This window comes from Heterodontus francisci, chromosome 4, assembly GCF_036365525.1.
Source record: "Heterodontus francisci isolate sHetFra1 chromosome 4, sHetFra1.hap1, whole genome shotgun sequence".
Classification (NCBI taxonomy): domain Eukaryota; kingdom Metazoa; phylum Chordata; class Chondrichthyes; order Heterodontiformes; family Heterodontidae; genus Heterodontus; species Heterodontus francisci.
Genome location: NC_090374.1, coordinates 177,143,153 through 177,168,947, shown reverse-complemented (window position 1 = coordinate 177,168,947; position 25,795 = coordinate 177,143,153). Strand labels below are relative to the sequence as shown.

The 25,795-nt window shown below is 42.3% G+C and overlaps 1 protein-coding gene across 3 annotated transcripts in view; it reads left to right on the top strand.

Moving 5' to 3' along the window:
* The window catches only part of lpar1 (lysophosphatidic acid receptor 1), a 106,444-nt gene extending 86,076 nt beyond the window's left edge, over window positions 1–20,368 (top strand). For all 3 annotated transcript variants that reach the window (XM_068030637.1, XM_068030638.1, XM_068030639.1), the window contains one exon: window positions 17,447–20,368. In XM_068030637.1, the coding sequence (XP_067886738.1) occupies window positions 17,447–17,745 (299 nt within the window). In that variant the 3' untranslated portion in view covers window positions 17,746–20,368. The remainder of the gene's footprint in view (window positions 1–17,446) is intronic.
* The last annotated feature ends 5,427 nt before the right edge of the window (window positions 20,369–25,795 follow it).

Genomic DNA, 25,795 nt, shown 5'->3' with positions numbered 1-25,795 from the left:
ATCAGAGCCTCCAACATAGTATCCGAGAACCTGGGTGCCCACCCTGGGCCTCCCATCCATTTTTCACCATACCAAGTTCCCTGCTGCCTGTAGCTGGAGTGCACCTTCCCCCACCTTTTAAGAGGTATTGGCTTTAAACAAGATGTATGATTTCCAGCCAGCCCCCTGCCTGCAGCCGCCCCCAGCCTCCCACAAAAGAGTGGCACAGCCATTGGGTAACACTGGCTGGGCGACAAAATTGTTTTTATGAAATTCCCTTTTGGAAGTTGTTGTTTATTTTATTAGTTTAGAGATACAGCACTGAAACAGGCCCTTCGGCTCACTGAGTCTGTGCCGACCAACAACCACCCATTTATACTAATCCTACATTAATCCTATATTCCCTACCACATCCCCACCATTCTCCTACCACCTACCTATACTAGGGGCAATTTACAATGGCCAATTTACTTATCAACCTGCAAGTCTTTGGCTGTGGGAGGAAACCGGAGCACCCAGCGGAAACCCACGCAGGCACAAGGAGAACTTGCAAACTCCGCACAGGCAGTACCCAGAACTGAGCCTGGGTTGCTGGAGCTGTGAGGCTGCGGTGCTAACCACTGCGCCGCCCTGTGAATCTGCTTCCACTGCCCTTTCAGGCAGCACATTTCCAGATCATCATAACTCTCTGCTTATTTTCCCTCACGTCGCCTCTGGTTCTTTTTGCCACTTGCTTTAGATCGGTGTCCTTTGGTTACCAATTCTTCTGCCAGTGGAAACAGTTTATCCTTATTTACTCTGTTAAAACCCTCCATCATTTTGAACACCTCTATTAAATCTCAGTCTTCTCTCCTTGAAAGAACAATCCCAGCTTCTCTAGTCTCTTCATGTAACCGAAAGCAATTTCTATACACGGGGAAGTACGAGCCTAGCCTATGCAACCGGTCTTCATAGATTAATCCCAGTATCGTTCTGAAACACAGGAGGGCTTACGTGACAATGTATAGTCATACTTACTAAACTTCACAACTAATGGAAGAACTTGCATTTGTGTGGGTATCTTTGATAACCTAAGGACGTCCCACAGCCACTGAGGTGTTTTTTTTACAGTGTAATAACTTGTAATGCAGGAGAGAATTCGTGGCCCAGATTTAGCATATCACACCATCTAATGTAATGCAGGATGCCATCTAGTGGTTAGCATGAAATCAATCTGGACGCAGACAGGAAAAAAAATTAAAATTCACACTCCTGATCGATATATTATTGCATTGACATTTTCAATTGAAACATTTTAAACGCTTCAGCTTGTTTCTAATCACATGTCTGTAACAGTTATTGGTTTGATTGACAGTTGTTTCGTACAATGCTAAGGTACCTTTTGACTTAACCCGCAACAAAAGGGAAGAATCTGCTGCTTTGTGACCATTTACCTAATCAGATTGACCTCATTTGAGAGACATCATTAAATATCTTGACCATGCATTGAAAACTCTAAAATACTTGTCAAGTGATAAATGCCAACCGAGAAACCCAGCTAATGTTAACAAACAGCTGCCGGGCAACTGATACAATATCACAAAAGCTGAAAACGCAGAAAGAGTCCTGGTTATAAGCCAATGTCCTGTAATTACAAGGTTAGATTATAAGGTGAGATTACATAAACTAAGATCCTGGAATATAAAAGGTTAAGGTGACCAAAAACTTGGTCAAGGAGATAGGTTTTAAGGAGCACCTTAAAAGGAGGAAAGAGAAATAGAAAGGCAGAGAGGTTTAGTTAAGGAATTCCAGTGCTTAGGGCCATCAATGGTGCAGCAGTTAAAATTGGACATGGGCAAAAGGCCACGATTAGAGGAGTGCAGAGATCTCGGAGGGTTGTGGGGCTGGAGGAGGTGAAAGAGATAGGGAGTGGCAAGGCCATGGAGGGATTTGAAAACAAGGATGAGACATATTGGACTGGGAGCCAATGTAGGTCAGCGAGTACAGGGGTGCATAGGACTTAGTGTGAGCTTGGATACAGACGGCAGAAATTTGGATGAGGTCAAGTTTATGGAGGGTGGAAGGTTGGAGGCCAGCCAGGAAATGCTGGAATAGTCAAGTCTAAAAACAGTTTTAGAATATTCAGCTCAAACTCAGGACCTGAGATGAAGCCAATTTCCACTGAACAGCTCTCCAAACACTGGGACCATCCTCATTGTCACTATTTAGGAAGGCATGTAGTTAGCAGTGTTTCCTTTTCTGGTGAGATTTTAATTTACATTGATATACAGACCGTAGATGCTTTTGATCAACTGAACAGTTGGGGAAAAAATTAAGATGTGGCGTTGGTCTAATTGGCACACCCTTTTGATTGTGACATTATCCAAAGTTTTCCATATTTATACATGAACTGTTAGATTTTCCCTACTGTATGTCGAGAAATTAGTTTCCATTTTCTGCAGACAAAGGACCTTGATGCTGGCAAACGTCTCTTTAAATTCCAGTCGGTGCCTCAACCCTTTAGCAGTTTATCTCAACAGTGGAGAAAACATCCCTTTTAAGAGAAGAATAAGACAAAAGTCACATGTAACTTGATATGGATAATATGGGCTGAATTTGCATTACCGTAAAGTTTGAATGCTTGGGCACACCAGTGATTTGTGTGACCCATCTTTGTGCAAGTGAGCTTCATAGATTCCATGGAAATTGTACCATGTTTGGAGGGAGTGCTACACTGTTGGAGGTATCAGCTTTCGGATGAGACGTTAAGCTGAGGCCCAGTCTGCCCCCTCGGGTGGCCGTGAAAGGTCCCATGGCGTTATTTTGAAAAAGAGCAGGGGAGTTCTCTCTGGTGTCCTGGCCAATATGTATCCTTCCATCAACATGACTAAAAAGCAGATTTTTTGCTCATTTTCATATTGCTGTTTGTGGGAACCTGTGTACAATTTGGCTGTGTTTCCTACTGCACTTCAACAAGTACTTCGTTGACTGTGATGAACTTTGGGCTGAAGGTCATAAAAGGCGCTATAGAAAGGCAAATATTTCTTTCTTCTTTAGACAGTTCTACACGTTTCAAGGAGAGAGTATATTTTTGATTTTTTTTTCATCTAATGCAAAATGGCTTTCAAAGGACATTTTGGGGGGAATTTTAACTTTTTGACCTACAGGGGCAGGGGTTTGGTGTCTGGTAGTGTGAGGGAAACCTGGAAGTCGGGGTTTTAGCATCGCAGCGTGCACATGCTGTCACTGATCAACTCCCCGCCTGGAAGTCTCTCTGATAGACTTGGCTTTCACTCTGATGTGGAACACTGGAGAAGATAAGAGGGCCCAGGACCCAAAGTAGATTATGTCTTCTCAACTCATTTTACTTACAATCAGAGCTTTATTAGGTTGCCTCTTGGGATATGTTTCTGGATCTGCATCAGTTCTTAACCATATACAACTGACTTCCACCAGTAGACGAAAATCTGATTCATTCTTTCATTGACTTGCAGGACCTTTGCTCCCTATTTATCATGCGTTTGTGCACTCACCATTGTTCCTGCTTCTCTAACTAATTGCAATTAGGTTTCCCATCCCCCACCTCTTCAAGCTTTAATATATTTTTGTCAAAATTACTTTGCAAAATCTTGTGTGGCAGTAGAGGGGAGACATTGTAAGCCTAGTCACGAAACATACCCCAACAGGGCAACCTAATAAAGTTCTGATTTGATTTTCTGCAAGCTAATTTTTCTTCAAAACAAGTCGATATAAATCTCCAACAAACGTTTATTTTATCCTTTTACAACTGGCTCAAGAAGGGTTTCGCTGAAGCAATGAAATCACTGCATTTTTCCAGAACCAGAAAGAGGAGATTATTTAGAGTTGCATTGAGACATCGTAAACCTACCCCATCACTGCTCCCATCCCACCATCCAACAGAAATGTGAACTGAGAATGAAGTTGCATGGATCAGGCAAGGCAGGAATGCGTTACATGTGCACAGCAGGCCTCCATACACAGCCTATTTGGAACATCTTTGACTATTAGTGAACGATGGAATGTTTTGGAATGTCAGGATTTCATGGTATGCAAGTTGGAATTTTAGTCCAAAACATGTTTTGCCAGTACTCTGGCAGATTGAAGTACCAGTTTCCTATGCCATGTTTCTTATCATTCTAATGCTGCTTGTGCCATGAACAATCGTGCCTATGCATACAATAATCACTGCTTGTTGAAGCATTTTGAGGTATTTCTTAAGGACACGAGATACTTTTTTTTTGTGCTTTCCCCTGCTATTTAGATTTCTTCCATTGCCTATTTGAGCCTGTGTTGAGCGGTGATGCTGCATCTAGTGAATCAGTTCCATCATGCTTATTTTGTCGAAGAAGATTACTACAACATTGTGCCACCTTTCCATCAGTAGTGCCCATCAGATTCTCAAGACTGTATCTGAACTCTCATTTGTCATTCTAAATATAAAAACATACAAACTGTGACTTACAGGAAAAGGTGCTCTGGGTTCATCCGCCCCTCATAGAATTATAGAATAGAATTGTAGAATGGTTACAGCACAGAAGGAGGCCATTCGGCCAGTTGTGTCCGTGCTGGCTCTCCAAGAGCGACTCAGCTCGTCCCACTCCCCTGCCTTTTCCCTGTAGCCCTACAAATTTTCTCTTCAGGTGCTTATTCAATAACTGTTTGAAAACTGCAATTGAATCTGCCTCCACCACACTCTCGAGGCAGTGCATTCAAGATCCTAACTTGCATTAAAAAAAAATTCCTCATGTCGCTGTTGCTTCTTTGGTCAATCGCCCATCTTAACGTTAATCAGCCTGTCCCATGCATTTGTGATAGCTTGTGTAGCACAATAAATACACCCCAAAAGACATGTGATCTCTTGGAAAAGCTGAAAAAACAAAGTTTAAAAGGCCCAGGCCAGTTTGGGGAAGTAAACCTGGAAATTCCTCGCCTCACCCCTCCTCCAGGTGAGTGAAACTCTGTCCTGAATTCTCTGTAGTACCTACACTTTTGTAAGAGGTGACCTCTAACCGAGCCAGAAACAGGCTTAGCTCTTGCTTGAAGGAAATCAGCAAATCACCATCCATTGCATGGTCTGACTGCCTGTTCCAGAGGTGATATTGGATAGTGATTAGCTAGTTAGGAATATCAATAGGTGTACCTGTGCTGCCTCTAATGTGTCTACCTGCTTGTTGCCTGTAAACCACTTGGACAGCAATCTGTTTCATTCTGAACAAACTTGAGTGTAAAAACCAATAGAAATATTGACCTCCATTTTGCAATGCCCAATAAATTGAGGCTGCATTACCTGCACAGTGGATGATAGGCCATGCTGAATTGTACTATGACCAGACCTGCCCACTGTTCTGAAGAGGCTTATAGGCACACAAAAGAATCGCCCATGTAATGAAGCATGCTTGACCTGGGTAGTGGCAAAATCCATAGAGACAGCAGTTCTTAAAGGGCTGCAGCTCACCATGAAAGAGGAAGTTAGGCAATATAAAAAAAAACTGACTTGTTTGTTTGCCATGGCAAAGCAGGGAGATGTGGGCAGCATGGTTAGTTTGGACGCTGAAATGTTGTAAAGGTTCCAAAGGAGGGTGGCTTTATTGGGGGCTGAAGGTGTATGTGCAAACTGCATGCAGCAAGGTAGGATGCTGAGTGATTCAGTGCAGTCACCCAGCTCCCTTGTATCTTGCTGTGAGAGCTTTGCTGGTTTCAGGTGCAAGGTGGGCTTCCTGGAGTTTCAGGCCGTGTTTTAATTAAATATTCATATACTGCCGCAGTAGCTAGCTTCTCCAACACAGTGTACAGTCTGCCATGCAAGACCTCTTTTTTAAAAAAAAAACACTGTATTGGCATTTAACTTTCTTCCCCTTCAGCCACATCCTTTTGATGTGGTTGTCTCGACATTTTTGGAGATGTGATGGCCTTTGTTACTATGTTCCAGCAGCAGATTAGAATTAATAAAACTACAATCCAGGGCACACTCCTGCATGTTTGCATAAAATTGTATTGAGAATATCACAACTCATTACTATGCTTTTCCAGTTCTGGCCTCTTGCACATCCACGATTTTAATCGGTTCCCTATTTGTGGCTGTGCCTTCAGCTGCCTGGGCCCAAAGCTCTGGAGTTCCCTCGCTAAACCTCTCTGCCTCTCTTTGCACTTTTAGAACATAGAACAGTACAGCACAGTACAGGCCCTTCGGCCCACGATGTTGTGCCGACCCTTTAACCTACTCTAGGATCAAACTACCTACATACCCTTCATACTACTATCATCCATGTACCTATCCAAGAGTCGCTTAAATGTCCCTAATGTATCTGCTTCTGCTACTACCACCGCTGGCAGTGCATTCCACGCACCCACCACACTCTGTGTAAAGAACCTACCTCTGACATTTCCCCTAAACCTTCCTCCAATCACCTTAAAAATTATGCCCCCTGGTGATAGCCCTTTCGGCCCTGGGAAAAAGTCTCTGACTATCCACTCTATCTATGCCTCTCATCATCTTGTACACCTCTATCAAGTCACCTCTCATCCTTCTTCGCTCCAATGAGAAAAGCCCTAGCTCCCTCAACCTTTCTTCATAAGACATGCCCTCCAGTCCAGGCAGCACCCTGGTAAATCTCCTCTGCACCCTCTCTAAAGCTTCCAAATCCTTCCTATAATGAGGCAACCAGAACTGAACACAATATTCCAAGTGTGGTCTAACCAGGGCTTTCTAGAGCTGCAGCATAACCTCGCGGCTCTTAAATTCAATCCCTCTGTTAATGAAAGCCAACACACCATACGCCTTCTTAACAACCCTATCAACTTGGGTGGCAACTTTGGACATGGACCCCAACATCCCTCTGTTCCTCCACACTGCCAAGAATCCTGTCTTTAAGCCTGTATTCTGCATTCAAATTCGACCTTCCAAAATGAATCACTTCACACTTTTCCAGGTTGAACTCCATCTGCCACTTCTCAGCCCAGCTCTGCATCCTGTCAATGTCCCGTTGCAACCTACAACAGCCCTCCACACTATCCACAACTCCAGCAACCTTCGTGTCATCGGCAAACTTACTAACCCAGCCTTCCACTTCCTCATCCAAGTCATTTATAAAAATCACAAAGAGCAGAAGTCCCAGAACAGATCCCTGCAGAACACCACTGGTCACCGAGCTCCAGGCTGAATACTTTCCATCCACTACCACCCTCTGTCTTCTATGGGTCAGCCAATTCTGTATCCAGACAGCCAAATTTCTCTGTATCCCATGCCTCCTTACTTTCTGAATGAGCCTACCATGGGGAACCTTATCAAACGCCCTGCTAAAATCCATATACACCACATCCACTGCTCTTCCTTCATCAATGTGTTTTGTCACATCCTCAAAGAATTCAATAAGGCTTGTGAGGCATGACCTGCCCCTCACAAAGCCATGCTGACTGTCTCTAATCAAACCATGCTTTTCCAAATAATCATAAATCCTGTCTCTCAGAATCCTCTCCAATAATTTACCCACCACCGACGTAAGACTGCCTGGCCTGTAATTCCCAGAGTTATCCCTATTCCCTTTCCTGAACAAGGGAATAGCATTTGCCACCCTCCAATCATCTGGTACTACTCCAGTGGACAGTGAGGACGCAAAGATCATCGCCAAAGGCGAGGCAATCTCTTCCCTCGTTTCCCGTAATAACCTGGGGTATATCCCGTCTGGCCTCGGGGACTTATCTATCCTTATGTCTTTCAAAATTTCCAGCACATCCTCCTCCTTAACATCAACCTGTTCGAGCATATCAGCCTGTTCCATGCTGTCCTCACAAATGACAAGGTCCCTCTCACGAGTGAATACTGAAGCAAAGTATTCATTTAGGACCTCCCCTACCTCCTCCGACTCCAGACACAGGTTCTCTCCACTATCCCTGATCGGCCCTACCCTCACTCTGGCCATCCTCTTGTTCCTCACATAAGTGTAGAATGCCTTGGGATTTTCCTTAATCCTACCCGCCGAGACTTTTTCAAGTCCCCTTCTAGCTCTCCAAAGTCCATTCTTCAGTTCCTTCCTGGCTACCTTGTAACCCTCGGGAGCCCTGTCTGATCCTTGCTTCCTCAACCTTAAGTAAGCTTCCTCCTTCCTCTTGACTAGCTGTTCCACATCTCTTGTCATCCAAGGTTCCTTCACCCTACCATCCCTTCCTTGCCTCATCGGGACAAGACGCAGCAAGTGCTCCCTAAACAACCTCCACATTTCTGTCGTGCATTTCCCTGAGAACATCTGTTCCCAATTTAAGCTCCCCAGTTCCTGCCTATTAGCATTGTAATTCCCCCTCCCCCAATTAAATATTTTCCCATCCCGTCTGCTCCTATCCCTCTCCATGACTATAGTAAAGGTCAGGGAGTTATGATCACTATCACCGAAATGCTCTCCCACCGAGAGATCTGCCACCTGGCCTGGTTCGTTGCCAAGCACCAAGTCCAACGTAGCCTCCCCTCTAGTCGGCCTATCTACATATTGAGTCAGGAAACCTTCCTGGACACACCTGACAAAAACTGCTCCATCCAAACTATTTGATGCTTTTTATAACCTATCTCACCAAGCTTTCGGTCAGCTGTCCTATTATCTCATGTGGCTTGGTGTCAAATTTTGTTTGCTCCTGTGAAGCATCTTGGGACATTTTACTATACGAAAGACGCAGTATAATTACAAGTTGTTATACACACCTGGCCTCTAGCAGGCCTGTACTTACTGTAGATAGCCTTGACGCTGTTCTATTCTCCCTCGGTGTAATGGTTCAGAATGATGGATAAAGTAGCCTACCCAGTGTAAATTAAAGAAGAAATTACATTTAGAAGAGAACAAGGTGCAAATTCCTTTTTACCAGAACTGAGAGGGAACAACTATCAGGAAAGACTGAACAGGTTGGGTTTTTTTTCTCCAGAATAGAGAAGGTGGAGGGATGACCTGATAGAGGTCTTTAAGATTGTGGAAAGGTTCGATAGGGCAGACATGGAGAAGATATTTTCGCTTGGGAGTCTGAAACTAGGGATCATCAATATATGGTCGTTGCTAATAAATCCATTAAAAATTCAGGAAAAGCTTCTTTCTCTGAAAAGTGGTGAGAATGTGAAACTCACTACCACATGGAGTAGTTGAGGCGAATAGCAGAGATGCATTTAAGGGACCGCCAGATAAGCACATGAGGGCGAAAGGAATGGAGGGATATGTTGATGGGGTTGGATGAAGAGTGGGAGGAGGCTCATGAGCACTGGCATGGACCAGTTGAGCAAACTGACCTGTTTTTGTGCTGTAAATAATATGTAACTGTGTAATTTGTCATTGTTAGGATTGAAGTCACAAATAAACATGTAAATTTATTTTTACACAGGAGGGCTATACCTGCAGATGGAAAGTTGTGTATTCCAGCCTCCCTTCAGTTTTAAGCCACTGCCTTGAGCAGAATACGAACATATGAATTAGGAGCAGAAGGCGGCCATTCGGCCCCTCTAACCTGCTCCACCATTCAACAAGATCATGGCTGATCTGTTTGTATCTCGAATGCCACACTTCCATCTACACCTGATGATAACCTTAGATTCTTGTTAGGCAAGGGAATCAATCTACCTCCCCCTTAAAAATATTCAATGACCCCACCTCCACCACCTTCTGAGGCAGAGAGTTCCAAAGTCGCACAACCCTCAGAGAGAAAAAAATTCTCTTTATCTCTGTCATAAAAGGGCGACCCCTAATTTTAAAACAGTGCCCCCTAGTTTTGGACTCCCTCATAAGAGGAAACATCCTTTCCACATCCACCTTGTCAAAACCGTTCAGGATCCTGTATACTTCAGTCAAGTCTCCCCTCACTCTTCTAAACTCTAGTGAAAACAAATCCAGTCTGTCCAACCTTTCCTCATAAGACAACCTGCTCAATTCTAGGTATTAATCTAGTAAACTTCCTCTGAACTGCCTCCAATGCATTCACATCCTTCCTTAAATAAGGAGACTAAAATGTGGCAAGGGAAAAGATGCCTAGATTCACAGTCCTTCTCGCCACTGTACCAGCAACAGAGCTGAAAAAATACTTGATTGAAACATATAAGATTCTGACGGGTCTTGACAGGGTGGATGTGGAAAGGATGTTTCCCTTTGTGGAGAGTCTAGAACTAGGGGTCACTGTCTAAAAATAAGGGGTTGCCCATTTAAGACTGAGATGAGGAGAAATTTTTTCTGAGTGTTGAGAGTCTTTGGAACTCTTCCTCAAAAGGCAGTGGAAGCAGAGTCTTTGTAAATTTTTAAGGCAGAAGTAGATAGATTCTTGATAAGCAAGGGGGTGGAAGGTTATCAGGGGTAGGCGGGAATGTGGAGTAATCAGTTCAGCCATGAACTTATTGAATGGCGGAGCAGGCTCGAGGGGCTGAGTGGCCTACTCCTGCTCCTAATTCGTATGTTCATATGAAAATGCCTCAAGGAAGCACGCAAGTATATCAAGTACAGGAAAAGAAATTGTGAACTGACGTTCTGTTCCCTTTAACTGGAGGATATAAAGAGGGATTAAAAGAAAAACTACTGAAAATCTGATATTCGAAGTAAAATGCTGTTGGAATTACATTGGCCCCAATATGAACCGGGAGGGGGGGAGGATGCGTGGGAGTCCAGTCGCAGGTGGCGAATCCAGTAAACTCAGCAGCGTGAAGGACCAGCCAATTTTAACTGCTGACCAGATTGACTGGTGGGCAGGAGCGACAGGAGGCCGCAACTGGGGTCCGAGGTTGGGAGAGAGGGAGGCGGGGTAGAATTTAAAATTGAGGCCGTAGTAAGATTCAAGTGGAGACTCCATCAGAATCCAGTCTGATATTAGGCTGTCTTTTCAGACACCAATGGACCTGCTGCATACTCTGAAAAGGTAAAACAGATTAATGATTTGAGTTGTAGCACCATCAGAATAGCCATACCTCTTTCCTGCTGTGGATGTAGTGAGGGCTTCAGTTTATCAGTCGCTTTTTTTTCTTGGATCCACAACTGCAACCCTGACATTCCATTTTGTATAAGGCATAATACACTGGGGCATACAAAAATGTACAGCTGGATTCTTGATGTCTTCTCATTCATGGTGATGATTGTAAGAGGAAACTTTGGTGTTTTTGTATTTTTTTATGCACAGCACAGTAATATTTTAAAGCCAAATGTTTTAGTATATGTCTGACTTTCCAAAGCCATTTTTAATCTTAATTTAATCACTCAAGTAGATGTGGAGTTGGGGGAAAATACTGCTGTCTAAATCCATGCCCATCTTTCCTGCTTGAATCCCTCTGATCAGGTTTCTGCCCCTGCCACAGTACCGAAACAGCTGTTATCAAAATCACCAATGGCATCCTATGTGACTGTGGCAAAAGGAAAAAAGAAACCGCAAGATATAAGTGGAGACGAGCTGAGGCAGGTGAGGAGTCGGGTGATGTTACGGAGGTGGAAATAGGTGGTCTTAGTGATGGCATGGATATATGGTCAAATATGACACCAAGATTTCAAACAGTCTGTTTCAGCCTCAGACAGTTCACAGGGAGAGGGATGGAGTCGGTAGCTAGGGAACAGAGTTTGCAGTGGCAACTGAAGATAATGGCTTCGGTCTTCCCAATATTTAATTGGAGGAGATTTCTGCTCATCCAGTACTGGAAGTCAGACAAGCCGTCTGATAACTTAGAGACAATGGAGGAGTCGAGAGAGGTGATGGTGATGAGGTAGAACTTGGTGTCGTCAGCGTACATGTGAAAACTAGTACTGTCTTTTCAGATGATAAACTTTCCCTCCTCCGCTTTCTTGACCTGTCTGCAGCCTTTGACATGGTTGACCACACCATCCTCCTCCAACACCACTCCAGCATTGTCCAGCTGGGTGGGACTGCTCTCACCAGGTTCCATTCTTATCTATCTAATCTTAGCCAGAGTATCACTTGCAGTGGCTTCTCTTTCCGAACTATTACCTCTGATGTCCCTCAAGGATCTATCCTTGGCTCCCTCCTATTTCTCATCTATGCTGTCCTCTATGACATCATCTGAAAAGACTATGTTAGTTTTCACATGTATGTTGACGACACCAAGTTCTACCTCACCATCACCACCACCTCTCTCGACTCCTCCATTGTCTCTAAGTTATCAGACGGCTTGTCTGACTTCCAGTACTGGATGAGCAGAAATCTCCTCCAATTAAATATTGGGAAGACCGAAGCCATTATCTTCAGTTGCCACTGCAAACTCTGTTCCCTAGCTACCGACTCCATCCCTCTCCCTGTGAACTGTCTGAGGCTGAAACAGACCGTTTGCAACCTTGGTGTCATATTTGACCCCACGATGAACTTCCGACCACATATTCGTGCCATCACTAAAACTGCCTATTTCCACCTCTGTGACATCGCCTGACTCCTCGCCTGCCTCAGCTCATCTCCACTTCAATCTTGCGGTTTCTTTTTTCCAGTTGTTGACGGATCTGTTCTCTACAGTCCACATGTTTTTATTCTTTGTCTTACAATTTGGTGATTGTTACAAAGAAGTATTGCATTGTCCAGTACTGTTACTCATTTATAGTAGTCTTTGATATCACCTTGCCACCCCCTGCCTGTATTATGCCACACTGTGGGCATGTATGACATTTAATATATAAATATATATTGAACACTGCCAATTTGAATTCATTTCTATTTGGGTAAAGAAATTGATCAGTCTGAGGGTTTAACTATAGTAATTGATGAACATCGATCTAGCTTCCTCTTTAAAGAAGAGCAACTGCCTCATTTCAGGCAACCCACAGTGCCCAAACCAGAATTCTTAGTATATTCAGGTTTGCTCCTGGTCAGTGCCGATTTTGCACAGTATACCTGTGAAACGCCTGGAGTTTCCACGTTGGGCACATGTGACTATCCAGCTGCCAGCCGCACCCAAAATTGCGGCAGAGTTGAGAAGAGTTATTGTTTTCTCAAATTTCCATTCAAACTCGATACTTGCGTATTGTCGAACACACAATCTGCCATGAACCAGTGCAGTTGGGCAACATTTTAGAACATAATTCTTCCTCAAAGAAAAAAAATTTGCTGTAAAAAGTATTCCTCAATATATTAAGAGTGGTAACCTGGTGCAGTTTGATTAATACAGCTGGAAATGGGTTTATCACAAAAAATAAGCATTTTTAATCAGAGAGTGTCTAGTCCACCTATAAGTGACCCAATTTTAAATCGTGAAACTGACTTTAAAAACTATACTGAGCTATTTGCTGGTTATAGTAGTCAGTTGTTATTAGTAAATTAAAAAAAAAAATTATATTTAAAACCTTTTAAAAGGTGCCTGTTAATGTTATTGCAGCTAAAAGACCCAGCTTAATTTTTAGAGCTGCCTCAGGCTCGCAGAGGGTGCAATTAACAGAAAGTCCCCATCTTTATACGAGTCTGGGGGCATGGCCAGTTCTATGGGCAAGGCCGGCTTTAGTGCAATTTTGTTTTAAAGCTAGTGCAAAAGATTCAAGGAACTCCGTTTGCATGGGATGGAATTTGCTTGAAATTCCCCAGTCTTTTGCATGGGTTTGGATGATTTCAGGAGAATTGCATTGAGGAAATGTCCGGTGCAACTGAGTGGAAGCTCCAGGCCCCAAAGCGTTATTTAGAATCAATAGTGCGGTCTAGAGATTTGACTGCACATGTAATCCCTCTGCCTGAATATTGAGACTCTAGGCGCAATATTGGCCTAGGGGCCAGATTTCCATCGATGTGTTGAGCTGCAGAGAGTAGCAGGCAGCTTCCTGGTGAAGTGTGACTGAAGATTAGGCTGCTGCAGGTGGTGCAGGGGCCCATGGGTAGGTGAGGCAGGGGGCCAATAGGGTTGTAAATTTGGGAAATGGGGGGCGGTTGCTTTGGAAGGGTGAGGTGGGGGAGGAGAAGGAACAGCAGCGCTCGGGGAGGGAACAGTACCCGGTGCTGATCTATATTTGTCATTTTAATGTGAAGATTGGGATTAAGCACTCCTGCTTCTCTCAGCTCCACATGCAGGTAAATGTATTTTAAAAACTTGCCTTGTTGGTTGCAGCCTAAGGACTTGCATGTAAGCCACACATAGGCCTGATTTTCCGGAGTGCAGTCACTGGTTGTTTTGCAGTGGGGACCTCAAACAGACATTAGGCCCCTTATTTGTATATAGTAAGGGTCTAGTGCCTATTTCAGGTGTGAGCACCTCAAGCCTACATTTTGGTCTTTACCGATATGGCATGTGGCATACTTGTTCGTAATAAGTGTGCGCTTCCTGCCCGCCGTATTGGACCCTTGGGAGGCTGTTTACTGCCCAAAAATTATGATGTCAGACAAAATTCTAGGCTCAAGATCATTGTTTTTTTAAAACACTGAACGGTTTGTACCCATTTTGAACTCTCGCCACAATACCTTATTTAGTCCATTTTCCAAACTTTTGCAAAGAGACGCTCAAAAGAAACAAAATATTCCATAGGATCAGCCTTGTTTCTCTCCTGGATTAAAACTGTAACACGAATTACAAAATATTTTTTGTTGAATAGTGTAATGTTTTCCGTGGTTGTTTTTCTTTTAAAACTTTGGTCATGTTCTTTTGCTCCATTTCACAAGAAATCTGTCCTTAAAAGAACTGAAAATATGGCTTAGTTTCAGTTTTAAAAAAAAACATGATTTCCTGTAACACGTACTTACAATGCTGATTGATTCGGGATGGAAACAACTCGGTGAAGTCATATATTGCATTAAGATGTTCTAGTTTTCCTGAGGATTTTCTCTGCATTTTCTCTTTGTAAAGTAGACCCTTTTAAAAGGCCAGATTTGGTAGGGTTTGAAATGCATTAAGTGTCATGTTAAAGATATCGTTAATCAAGCACACAATCAAGGCTGAGCACACAGTCCTGCACTGAAACATTTTCGATGAGTTGAAGGACACCATTTGCTCGTTCAGGTTGACATAAAAGATCTCATGGTGCTACTTGAAAAAGAACAGGAGGTTCTGATAACCTAACATTCATTCCCCCAAACGTCAGATTAACTCATCATTTATCTCATTTGATGCATGTGGGATTTTGCTGTGTGCAAATTGCCTGCTGTGTTTTCCTACAAACTACCAGTAACTATACTTTAAAAGTAATTCACTGTCTGTGAAGCCCTTTGGAAGTACATGAAAGGTAATGTATAAATGCTGTTCCTTTGCTTCCTCTTCTCCCTCCTTCCTTTCAACTTTATTTAGAGATACAGCACTGAAACGGGCTCTTCGGCCCACCGAGTCTGTGCCAACCATCAACCACCCATTTGATACTAATCCTACATTAATCCCATATTCCTACCACATCCCCACCTTCCCTCAATTCCCCTACCACCTACCTATACTAGGGGCAATTTATAATGGCCAATTTGCCTATCAACCTTCAAGTCTTTGGCTGTGGGAGGAAACCGAAGCACCCGGCGAAAACTCACGCGGTCACAGGGAGAACTTGCAAACTCCACACAGGCAGTACCCAGAATCGAACCCAGGGTTGCTGGAGCTGTGAGGCTGCAGTGCTAACCACTGCCCCAAGATTTTCCCGGTGCTGATCCTGTCATGCCTACACGTCCTACTGTCCCAGGTTGGTCTCCTGGCTTGACAGTAGTTGAAGAATAAGTATTGTGCCAGACTAAGAGATTTAAGATTGTGGCAGTATACAGTGTTGCTGTTGCTGATCCCCTTCTCGCATGTGCCATACAGATGGCTAGTTGGATGAGACCTTATTTGTCCCACTGTATTGTAGCAGGAGTGGCATAATGACTCAATGGAAGGTGTTCTCATTGTGGATCAAGATTATGTCCTCGTTTAAAAACTCTCATTCCTAACAATGCTATTGTGGACAGACAGGTCTGTACTGGGTAGGTTAGTGAGGATGCAGTCATGTAAGATTCCCTCACTGCCTGACACAGGCCCAGTCTGGTACCCAAGTCCTCCTAGGTGGGTCAGTTGTAGTGCTACCAAGCCACTTCTGGATATTGAAGTCCCCAACATCCTGTGCTCATTGTTGGCTGATGGATGTGATTGTGTAAGGATGACTATGTCAGGCTGTTGCGTGTGTAGAGGACAGTTCTCCCAATTGCCACAAGATGGTATTGAGGAGGTCTTTGCCAAATTGACTGGGCTGAGGTTGCTTATGTCTCATTCTGATATAATGCCTGGGTCATTGCCATTAAGTCGAGCTGATTTAGCACAGAAATATAAATAAAGGGAGTATGATATATTTGCCATGTTTTAAAAATAATAAATAGTCTGTGAAGTGCAAAAATGCTGTGCTGATGAAATGCTGTAGGAATGCATGTTTTTTGTCTTATTTTCTTGCGTTGGATTCTGATCCTTCCTAGCTCCTCAGTTCAGATTTGTTTCTGTTTTAGCTTGAGCGGATCAACAAGTGTGAGCTGTGAAGTATGAGCAGAGCTTGAACCACACGAGTTTAGATATATATGCATATTAAAGAACTAAAGTTGTTAAAGGGTGTACTTAAAGGGAATTAAGGGAATGCTTCTAGGTAGAACAGATGACCGAAGGGAATGAAAGTGGAGTTGATCTAGAAGATCAGCTATGATCTTATTGAATGTCAGGGCAAGCTCAAAGGGCTGAGTGGCCTACTCCTGATCCTACTACTTATGTTCTTAAATTTCTTTTTGGAATAAAACCTGGAAAGGAGGAGCATGATCCTGGTATTTTGAACAATGAGGGAATTAAGTTGGTTGTGAAGTAATGTTGTGTATGTCAAAGGATAGAGGAACTAAGGAGAGGGGGGAGTAGCAGGGGATGTGCGGGGGGATAATTCTAAGCCAAGGAGGGTGCAGGCCAAACTGAACCTCAACGAACTTTCACCATTTGAGTTGATAAATTATGGAATAGATCACAAAGCACAATATATATTGACTCAACTGATCAGATAAAATCTGCCACAAAACAAGCAAAAACAAAACTGCAGACACTGAAAATCTTAAATAAAAGCAGAAAATGCTGGAAACGCTCAGCAGGTCAGGCAGCATCTGTGGAGAGAGAAACGGAGGTAACATTATTGGTTGGGAGAAGATGGTTTGATATAAGCTATTTTATCTTCCATGATATTCAGAGTGAATTTTTCCCTCCCTTTCTGTCGGTGTTTCCTGCTCCTCAATTAAGGGTGACTGCACTCGATAAGCCTTTCCAAAATCCGTTTGTGCATTGTACAGCCACATCTGTGATATTTAGTAATATGAAGACATTTTAGTTCTTGGAAAGCTAATCTGAACTTTGACATTTTACTTCCAGCATGCGTTATAAAATTTTTGTTCTGTACCAGACTCTCCCTTGCCAAAATTGAAAGCAGTGTCTGATAAAATATGCTGATAGGCGGGAGGAGGTTAGTGTAGAGCATAAACACTGGTATGGACCAATTGGGCCAAATGGCCTGTTCCTGTGCTGTAAATGTTATGTAAGAATAATACTAAGTATGTTTTTTTTGTTGTTGCCATTTAGGGGCGTTTATCATCTGCTGGACTCCAGGCCTGGTTTTGCTCTTGTTGGACGTGTTCTGCCCTCTCTGCAATGTCCTCACTTATGAGAAGTTTTTCCTGCTGTTGGCCGAGTTCAACTCTGCAATGAACCCCATCATCTACTCCTATCGCGACAAGGAGATGAGCGCAACTTTCAAGCACATCCTGTGCTGTCAGCGCAACGAGGGCAGCAACAGTGCAGCCGAGGGCTCTGACCGCTCGGCCTCCTCCCTCAACCATACCATCCTGAGTGGGATACACAATGACCATTCAATGGTGTAACTGAAGTAGAATGGATCACAGCTGTCTACTGCAAGATGACTAAGATACAGGAGACACCCAGATGTTAACGAGCCGTGGATGACTGAATTAAACACTGAATACTAAATAAGCACCGGGACCTATTCACAAACTAATATGGGACGTTGTTGATGAATATTTCTGCTTTAGTAGGACCTAGTGAGAGACACTTTGCTTAACACCAGTTGAAGTCTCAAGTACTTATGTTGTATTACCTGCTAAACTGTAGAAATGATGGCTTTTTAAAAACATAATAAACCCATTTTATTCAACCCATCAGCATGCTTGTGATGGACTTCTGTAGAGCAGGCAGATTCAACCTTTTATTGCTTCATGCCAGTACCCACTGAAAAAAAAAATGCATTTTAAGGAAAGAAGAGCTTTTAATTTGTGCTACGTTTTCCATCTGAACAGACTGTTGGCTGATCTTTGCCTTTTGGGACATACAAACGATGTAAGTCATTAGCAATATTTGAAAAGTATAAGACTTTTTAATCCCTTTTATTTCAAAACAACACCGTTCCAAGTTGACCCAATTTTTTTGCTTCCAACTTTTGGCTCTCTACAACCACGTTTTATACATTACTTTTTATCTGAGAAAATGGTACAAATGACTATTCTGTATCAGCAATTGTGAGTTCTGTTTTACAAAGTATTCCCAGTTTCTCTAGCAGTTAGGACCTCCTGAATAAATAGTTCAATAGATTCAAGCATGGCTGACAGATTGACTTTAATTGCTGCTAATTGCGCTCATCATACTGATTACTGTCCTGCAGTTAAAACACAAGTTTTTAAATGGAGAAGTAGGTTTTAAATGTACAAACTTGTCAGCAAAAAAAAGTGAACTATTTATTTAATATGGTCTGATGTGTTAAAATATTGACATTGAACTGTGTTGCCCTGTTATTTGATTTCTCATGGCGGGGAAAATAGCTCCACATGAACAGGTTTCAGTTCTTTGTGAAATCTGGGTAGGTGAATTGCTTAGTTTATGCATTCTAACATCTTTTTTTGAAAAGGTGAATTCTTTGTCACGCGAGTAGACAAGACACATGCCAATCTACGTCGTGCGTCGTTAGTGCCAAAGTATATGTCACCAAATATTTGACACTACATTCAGAGAAGTGAATTCTCCTTTGAGTTCTACTTCCTAATTCTACAAGTATAACTAGATCAGTGGCTTATACATTTCTCTTTCATCAGGTGCCTATTTGTGTTGGGGAATTTCGTACTTTAGAGTTCTTTTCAAATTTCAATCATTATAAGATTCCTAACAGCTATTAACCACTACTCTGTTTTCCATCACTCAGCCAATTTTATATCCATGTTGCTACTGTCCCTTTTGTGCGACACTGCATCAAATGTCTTTTGGAAGTCCATGTACACCACATCAGTAACACTACCCTCATCAACCCTCGCTGTTACCTCTTCAAAGGCCCCAGCAAATTAGTTAAACTTGATTTTCCCTTAAATCAGTGCTGGCTTTCCATAATTAACCCACATCTGTCCAAGTGACTTAATAATTTTGACCCAAATTATTGTTTCTAGAAGTTTCTCCACCACCGAAGTTAAAATGACTGGCCTGTATTTGCTGGGCTTATTTAAATAATGGATGATCCATGATTAAGGCATAGCATGGAAATACAGTAGTCCTTTGGAATGCATCCCTTGGAGTGGTACTTTGAAACAACCCCACTCTTTGTGGTAGATGAAAATGTACCGTACTGCTCGGTTAAGAGATTGTTCTTTGCACTCAAGTGAATGGAATGATTGGTTGAAACAGAAAACCATCTCATCTACTGTACTGTAATCTTTATATGATTTGGTTGGAACAGTCATCTTACATGGTTAGTTTGTTAACCTATCAATGATGGCTGCAATTTGCTTGGGTGATTTTCTTTTTATTTGCTTAACGTAAAGGTGCTCTAGTTATTAATGCTTTTGAAATGTTGGGTGTCTGTAATTTCACAGTGCCGACACATTATTGGACCATTACTGCAATTTGTAATGTGTAATGCCAATAATTAACTCTGCATTTTCATTAAATGATGCACCAGGAATGGAAATATTGACCTGTATTTCTTTTCCAGATTTTGACTATTTAGTTAATTGTTTTGTATATGTCATGGATTAGATACAATTTATACAAGTAATTTTTTAACTTGGCAAGGTGTTTTTCAAAAAGATGTAATTTACAGTAGTTTCTCTAAATTATATCAGGTTTTGTATTCAGTTTAATTTCCAGGTAATACTTTTTCACAAGCTATGTAATTATTCTACAAACTAGTGCACAAAGAATTCAAGGTAGTACTGTGCAATCTGTGCACAGGTAGGGTCAAATAATAGTACTGCTAGTTATTACTACAGAAACTATTCACCACTACAGGATATAACAATTTTAATGTAATCAGGTAATTATGCATTGACTTTGTAGCAGCACCTAGCACCAGTATGTGTTTTATATAACTAAACTTTTAAATTTGTATTAGTGAATGCTACTGGACATTTTCAGTCCTGATCTATATATTATGGTTAACACTTTCTCTTTAACTCGGAACTGAACTGCTTTTTCATTCTTGCATCCAAGTTAGCTGAATCTTTTTGTGTCCTGTTACACCTTAATCCAGTCTCGTCCACTTACAGGATGTCAGTAAAAGCAAGAGGGGGGCAAACTGGTCCAGGTTGGGAGAGTGTAGAGTGAAAAGCTTACTCTGTTTGGGGCAGTAATTAGACTGTGGAGACCAGTTCATTTTCACGACGTAGTAATGTTAACTGTGATTGATTGGGAGTTGCGACTGGAAGCCAGGTGAAGTGTCCAATTATTACTTTGAAGGATTGTTAAATGAAAACTTGAATTGTAGATCTGTATTATGAAGAGAAAAATATAAATTGCCCATGGCCGGGAAATTTCTCCTATTCCTACTCCACTGGTGTTATTTTATCGGTGGTGCATTGGAATCCCGCCTCCCTGATTTCTACATGTAAACAGGATCTGTGTCTGCAAATGGAGGTCCCTGCTGCACTTCTGGAAAACTAACGCAGTAGAGTGAAGAGAGATCTGAGGAAATTCCATGGCATTTCCACCAACCAGCAAGCTAACTTTTTTTGTAATTCTCTAGTATAACTTCTGAGACTGTATTTACAAAAAGTCTTTTCTGATCGATACTAAATTGTAATTCAAAAGCTATAAAAGATTTCTGGGAAGTAAGATATTAACAAATAAGACTTACATAACACTTGCGTTTCGAGGGCTTAAAAAAAAAAATTATTTGAGCTATTCAAAGAATAAGGACCACTTTTGCAGATATATTCTCTATGTAACCATTACGGTGAAAATACCAATATCTAATCTTGGATTAGCTCTGCATAAATTGATAACTTTTTCACTTCACATTGATGTTTTCTTCTGTGATTTTTTTTTAAAGAAAAATAAAAACTTCTTGGTTTCGGATAGAAAACGTGTTTACAAATTATTTGCACTTCTCAGTACTTCAACTTGGTCTATATTAGCCCTTTATTGGGACAGACAATGGGAAGAACACAACTGTGGCATTTCGCAACAATTTATTCATTTCAGGAAAAATTATGGACAGAATTTATTTCACCATCAGGTGACTGGTTTGCGACCAAACGTACATGATCCATTTATCTCCCCAAGGCAGTCCAAGGCACTGCCTGCAAACTAATAGTTGGTAATCGAAAAATAGAACTGGGAAAGCCTAAAAATGTTCAGTAGCTTTGTCTCTTGCACTAACTACCATTAGGGGTTCCATGAACATGCATTGTTGTTCTTCATTCTCACCTATTAACGTATAAAAAAAAAATCCTATGGCTACAAGAGAAATACATCTGATGAGATAGGGTGGGAGGATGAGCATAAACACTGGCATGGGCCAAATGGCCTGTTTCTGTGTTGTAAATTCGATGTAATATATATTTTGAAATCCTGTGTAACAGATTGTAAATAGATTTTCAAGGATAATACCAGAACTGGGAGGCTATAATTATCAGCATGCCTGAATAGGCTGGGGCTCTTTTCTCTGGAAAAGTCTGAGTGACCTAATAAAGGTTTTTAAGATTATGAAGGGGTTCCATAGGGTAGACTTGGAGATGTGGGGGAGGAGACTAAAGCTAGAGTCACTAATATAAGATAATCGCTAATAAACGTAATAGGGAATTCAGGAATTCTTTGTGCAGAGAGTGGTGAGAATGTGGAACTGGGTACTACATGGAGTGGTTGAGGTACACAGTGTATATGCATTTAAGCGGAAGCTAGGTGGGTACGTGAGGAACAAAGGAATAAAAGGATGTGCTGATGAGATGAAATAAAGAAGGGTGGGAGGAGGCTCATTGCGAAGCACAATCACCGACAGAGACTGGTTGCGCCAAGTGGTCTGTTTCTATGCTGTAATTTCTATGAATTTTCATGTAATTTGTCTTCACATGTTAGGATAATTAGATGAGGAATTTGACCAGTCACAGCCTGTCCATCCAGAACTCCCTTAACATCCTTTGTTGTTGAATCCAATTGGTCATTAAATGATTACACTCTCTTACTAGTTTAAAAGAAAATGGAGAGGTTAATTTCTACAAGAGCTCACAAGTAACCAATGTTAACCCTCTTCCATTCCTTGGTAAAGTGCAGGATCAGTTCACTGCTGCATTGATCTTTTCAGCACTTGTTTAAAGGTTGTGTTACTGCTTTTTTTCCCCCATGGGTCATGAATTTAGCTGGGTGTTTGGAATAGTGGCAGGGCCAAGTTTTTTTCCAACATATGATTGTCATTGTTAGAGCTTGATTTTGTCCACGATAGCATCAGAATATTTAAGGATTGCAAAACAGATGTACTAAACTCAGAGCCAAGGTCGAGGGGCTGCTGGAACCACACTGAAAGGGCCCAGTTATAAGCTTGGCCTTCCAAGTGCTAAATACGTGGGGCAATTATTTTTACTTCTGTTTCTTGCCCTACAAGATTCAAGTAATGTCATTTGTAAGCTACCTTCAGCATTGTAAGAATGAGATAGTTCTTTGCCTCCCACATCAAGGGTGTTGGAAGTTTAGAATTAGAACATTACAGCGCAGTACAGGCCCTTCGGCCCTCGATGTTGCGCCGACCTGTGAAACCATCTGACCTACACTATTCCATTTTCATCCATATGTCTATCCAATGACCACTTAAATGCCCTTAAAGTTGGCGAGTCTACTACTGTTGCAGGCAGGGCGTTCCACGCCCCTACTACTCTCTGAGAAAACTCTCTTCAGAAAATGGCAATTGATGCTATATCAGTTGCTAATTTTAAAACTGAGATTGATATGATTAGTTACCAAAGACGTTGAGGGATATGGGGTAAGGGCAGGTAAATGGAGATAGGTCACAGATCGGCCATGATCTCATTGAATGGTGGAACAGGCTTAAGGGGCTGAATGGCCTCTTGTTACTAAGAAGGCAGAGAAATTCAGTCCTGCTGCACTAATTTTACAGGAGTGAAATAGATGCTCATTCCACACTGGAAATGTTCCATCTGCCATAATTACATATGGCTTGTTATCGGACCCTTTGTGAAGTTGGTCTGCCCCAGTTGCTGCCTTGCCACGTGATAAACTCGCCCAGCAACTCATGGTGTTCTGAAAGTGCTTCCATTTTTAAATTTTTTTGAGGACTTGTGTTTAAAACTGAAAAGATTCCATGGATGTGTTTTTACAAGTTTACAAGTTCTTGTTTGAAAACAAACTGGAAATCACATGCCTTATGCTCAATAAACAACAGAAACCTAGGTGACATGGGGGAGATGTTTACAGAGAAGTACCATGTCACGATTTATAGTGTTCAGGAGGTTCTGACTTGTTTGGGGTTTCGCTTTTGAGATATTGTTTTTGTTCAGTTGGGGTGTGGACTGTGTTTGAGAGCGATTGGAGATTAATCTGTTCAGAGCGAAGTACCCAGCTTGCCTCCTTCCTCCTGTCTCTGTGAAGCCCTGCATATAGAGTGTGATATCTGAAACCCATGATGCTGCATTTCTCCTGGAAAGCTTGCCAGATTAATTCTCTACACCACCTGAAAAGAACTGCTTCAGAGAAGATCCCAGTGACCCATCTACATGTACTCAGATGCCAGGCTGTATGCCAAAGAGCTCTGCAGAGAAAACTTTTTTATTTTTCTTTAACCAGTGTGTGCATGTTGGGTATTTAAAAAGGGAACTTTCGTATTTCAATCTGTGTGTTAATGCTTTGCTTCTTTACTGGATCAGTCTTGTTTTATAATAAACTGATAATTTTGTTTATTAATAAACTGTTTATTAAAGAAACCTGGTTGGTGTATTTTATTCTGGGATAAAGAGTAGAGTATATGATTGACTGTATCGGTAACTGGGTACATATTTAAATCTATATTGTGACCTGTGGAGAAGTGGAACTAGAAAAGACAGTGCACTCCTCCTGCCTTGGTCGTAACAATGGTGCTAACAGTCTGCAAAGACCCTAAGCCAATGATATTTAAATGACTCATCCACTAGATACAAGTTACTTCCTGATTAATTCCTTCTACTTCTGCCTTCCACCACTGATTTCTGACTTCTAACAATTTTCTGCCGGTGGTCAGACTGCTGTTGGCTGCCTTCACAATACTTCCACTCCAGTCTTGGGTGGTCTGTTAGGGACTGGAGGACAAGAAAAGCGAGCAGCCAAGAAGACTTGAGAGAACATGAACAGCTGGGAAATGAAGGGGTCTGAACAGGAGGCCACAACTGCAGTCGAGCTTGATGGATTACGTCATGTGAGCTTGACTGAGGAGCAATGGGTTAGGCTGCTCGGTCAAGCAAAGGTGCCTGTGATCCAATTGTGTCCCCTGCTGGAACGCTTGGTTGAAGGCCTTTATGCATGAGGCATCAAACTTCTTTGTTCACTGGATGATGAGTTTAGCTGGGTGATGATTGGAGTAGAGACAGGACAAAATCCTTTCCAACATATGATTGTTATTGTGGGCACTTGATTTTTTTCCTTAACAGCATCAAAATGTTTAAGGATTGCAAACCCGATGTACTAAACTCAGAGCCAGGAAAAGGCTGCTGGTCTCGCATTCTAAGAAATAAAGACCTGCGTTTATACAGCGTTTTTCATGACCTTAGGACAGCCCGAGACACTTCATAGCCAAAGAGGTACTTTCAAAGTGTATTCATTGTTGGAATGTAGGAAATGTGGCAGCAATCTGCACACAGCAAGGTCTGACAAACGGCGATAATTACCAGGCAACCTGTTGTCGTTTTAGTAATGTTGGTCAAGGGATAAATGTTAGCCACGACACTAGCCAAGCTCAAGCCACAACCCAGGGCATAGGCAGCACATCAGTAGCTGGTGAGGTCACGATGGGCATTAATGTTTATGCTGTGGGGTTATTTCCAGACTGCAGCAGGTGACATCAGCAACATCTCCCTGTTTGCTGTTGTATCAGGGAGGTCACCAAGGTGCTCTGTACCTGGAGTTACACCTGTGTATCTTTCCCCATGGACAAACCACAGCAGGACCAGAGTGGACTGGCTTTCTCCTGGATTCCAGGCTTCCCCAAGTGGGTGCAGTCTATGGTGAGGTGCCATAGACTGCACCGTACATTGCCTTATGTGTGTGCTCCACATCACCAGCCTGGCACCTTTCTCAATGTCTTGCAGTTAATAAGGCCATTTTAAAAACAAAACACTGTGAATATTTATTTCTAGAGGGGCTGACTGGCCTACATCAGTGCTATACATTCTACGTATTTCTATTCCCGTTTCCCGACAGTCACGATTCACTTATCCTGCGCCAGCCCTCTCTGCCGCATTTTTTCCAACCAGGATGGCATGCCAGAGGCTGACTGTAGGATGACAAGGGGTATCCCTTCGGACATAGCTCATGTCAGGAACCTGGACAAGGAAGCAGAGTTGGTACACAATGCGAGCTGTGCTGTCAGCAGAAACAGCATTGAGCAGGCAGTCAGTGTTCTCAAGCAACGGTTCTGCTGCCTGCACTGTTCGCGAGGAACTCAGCAGTACAGCCCTG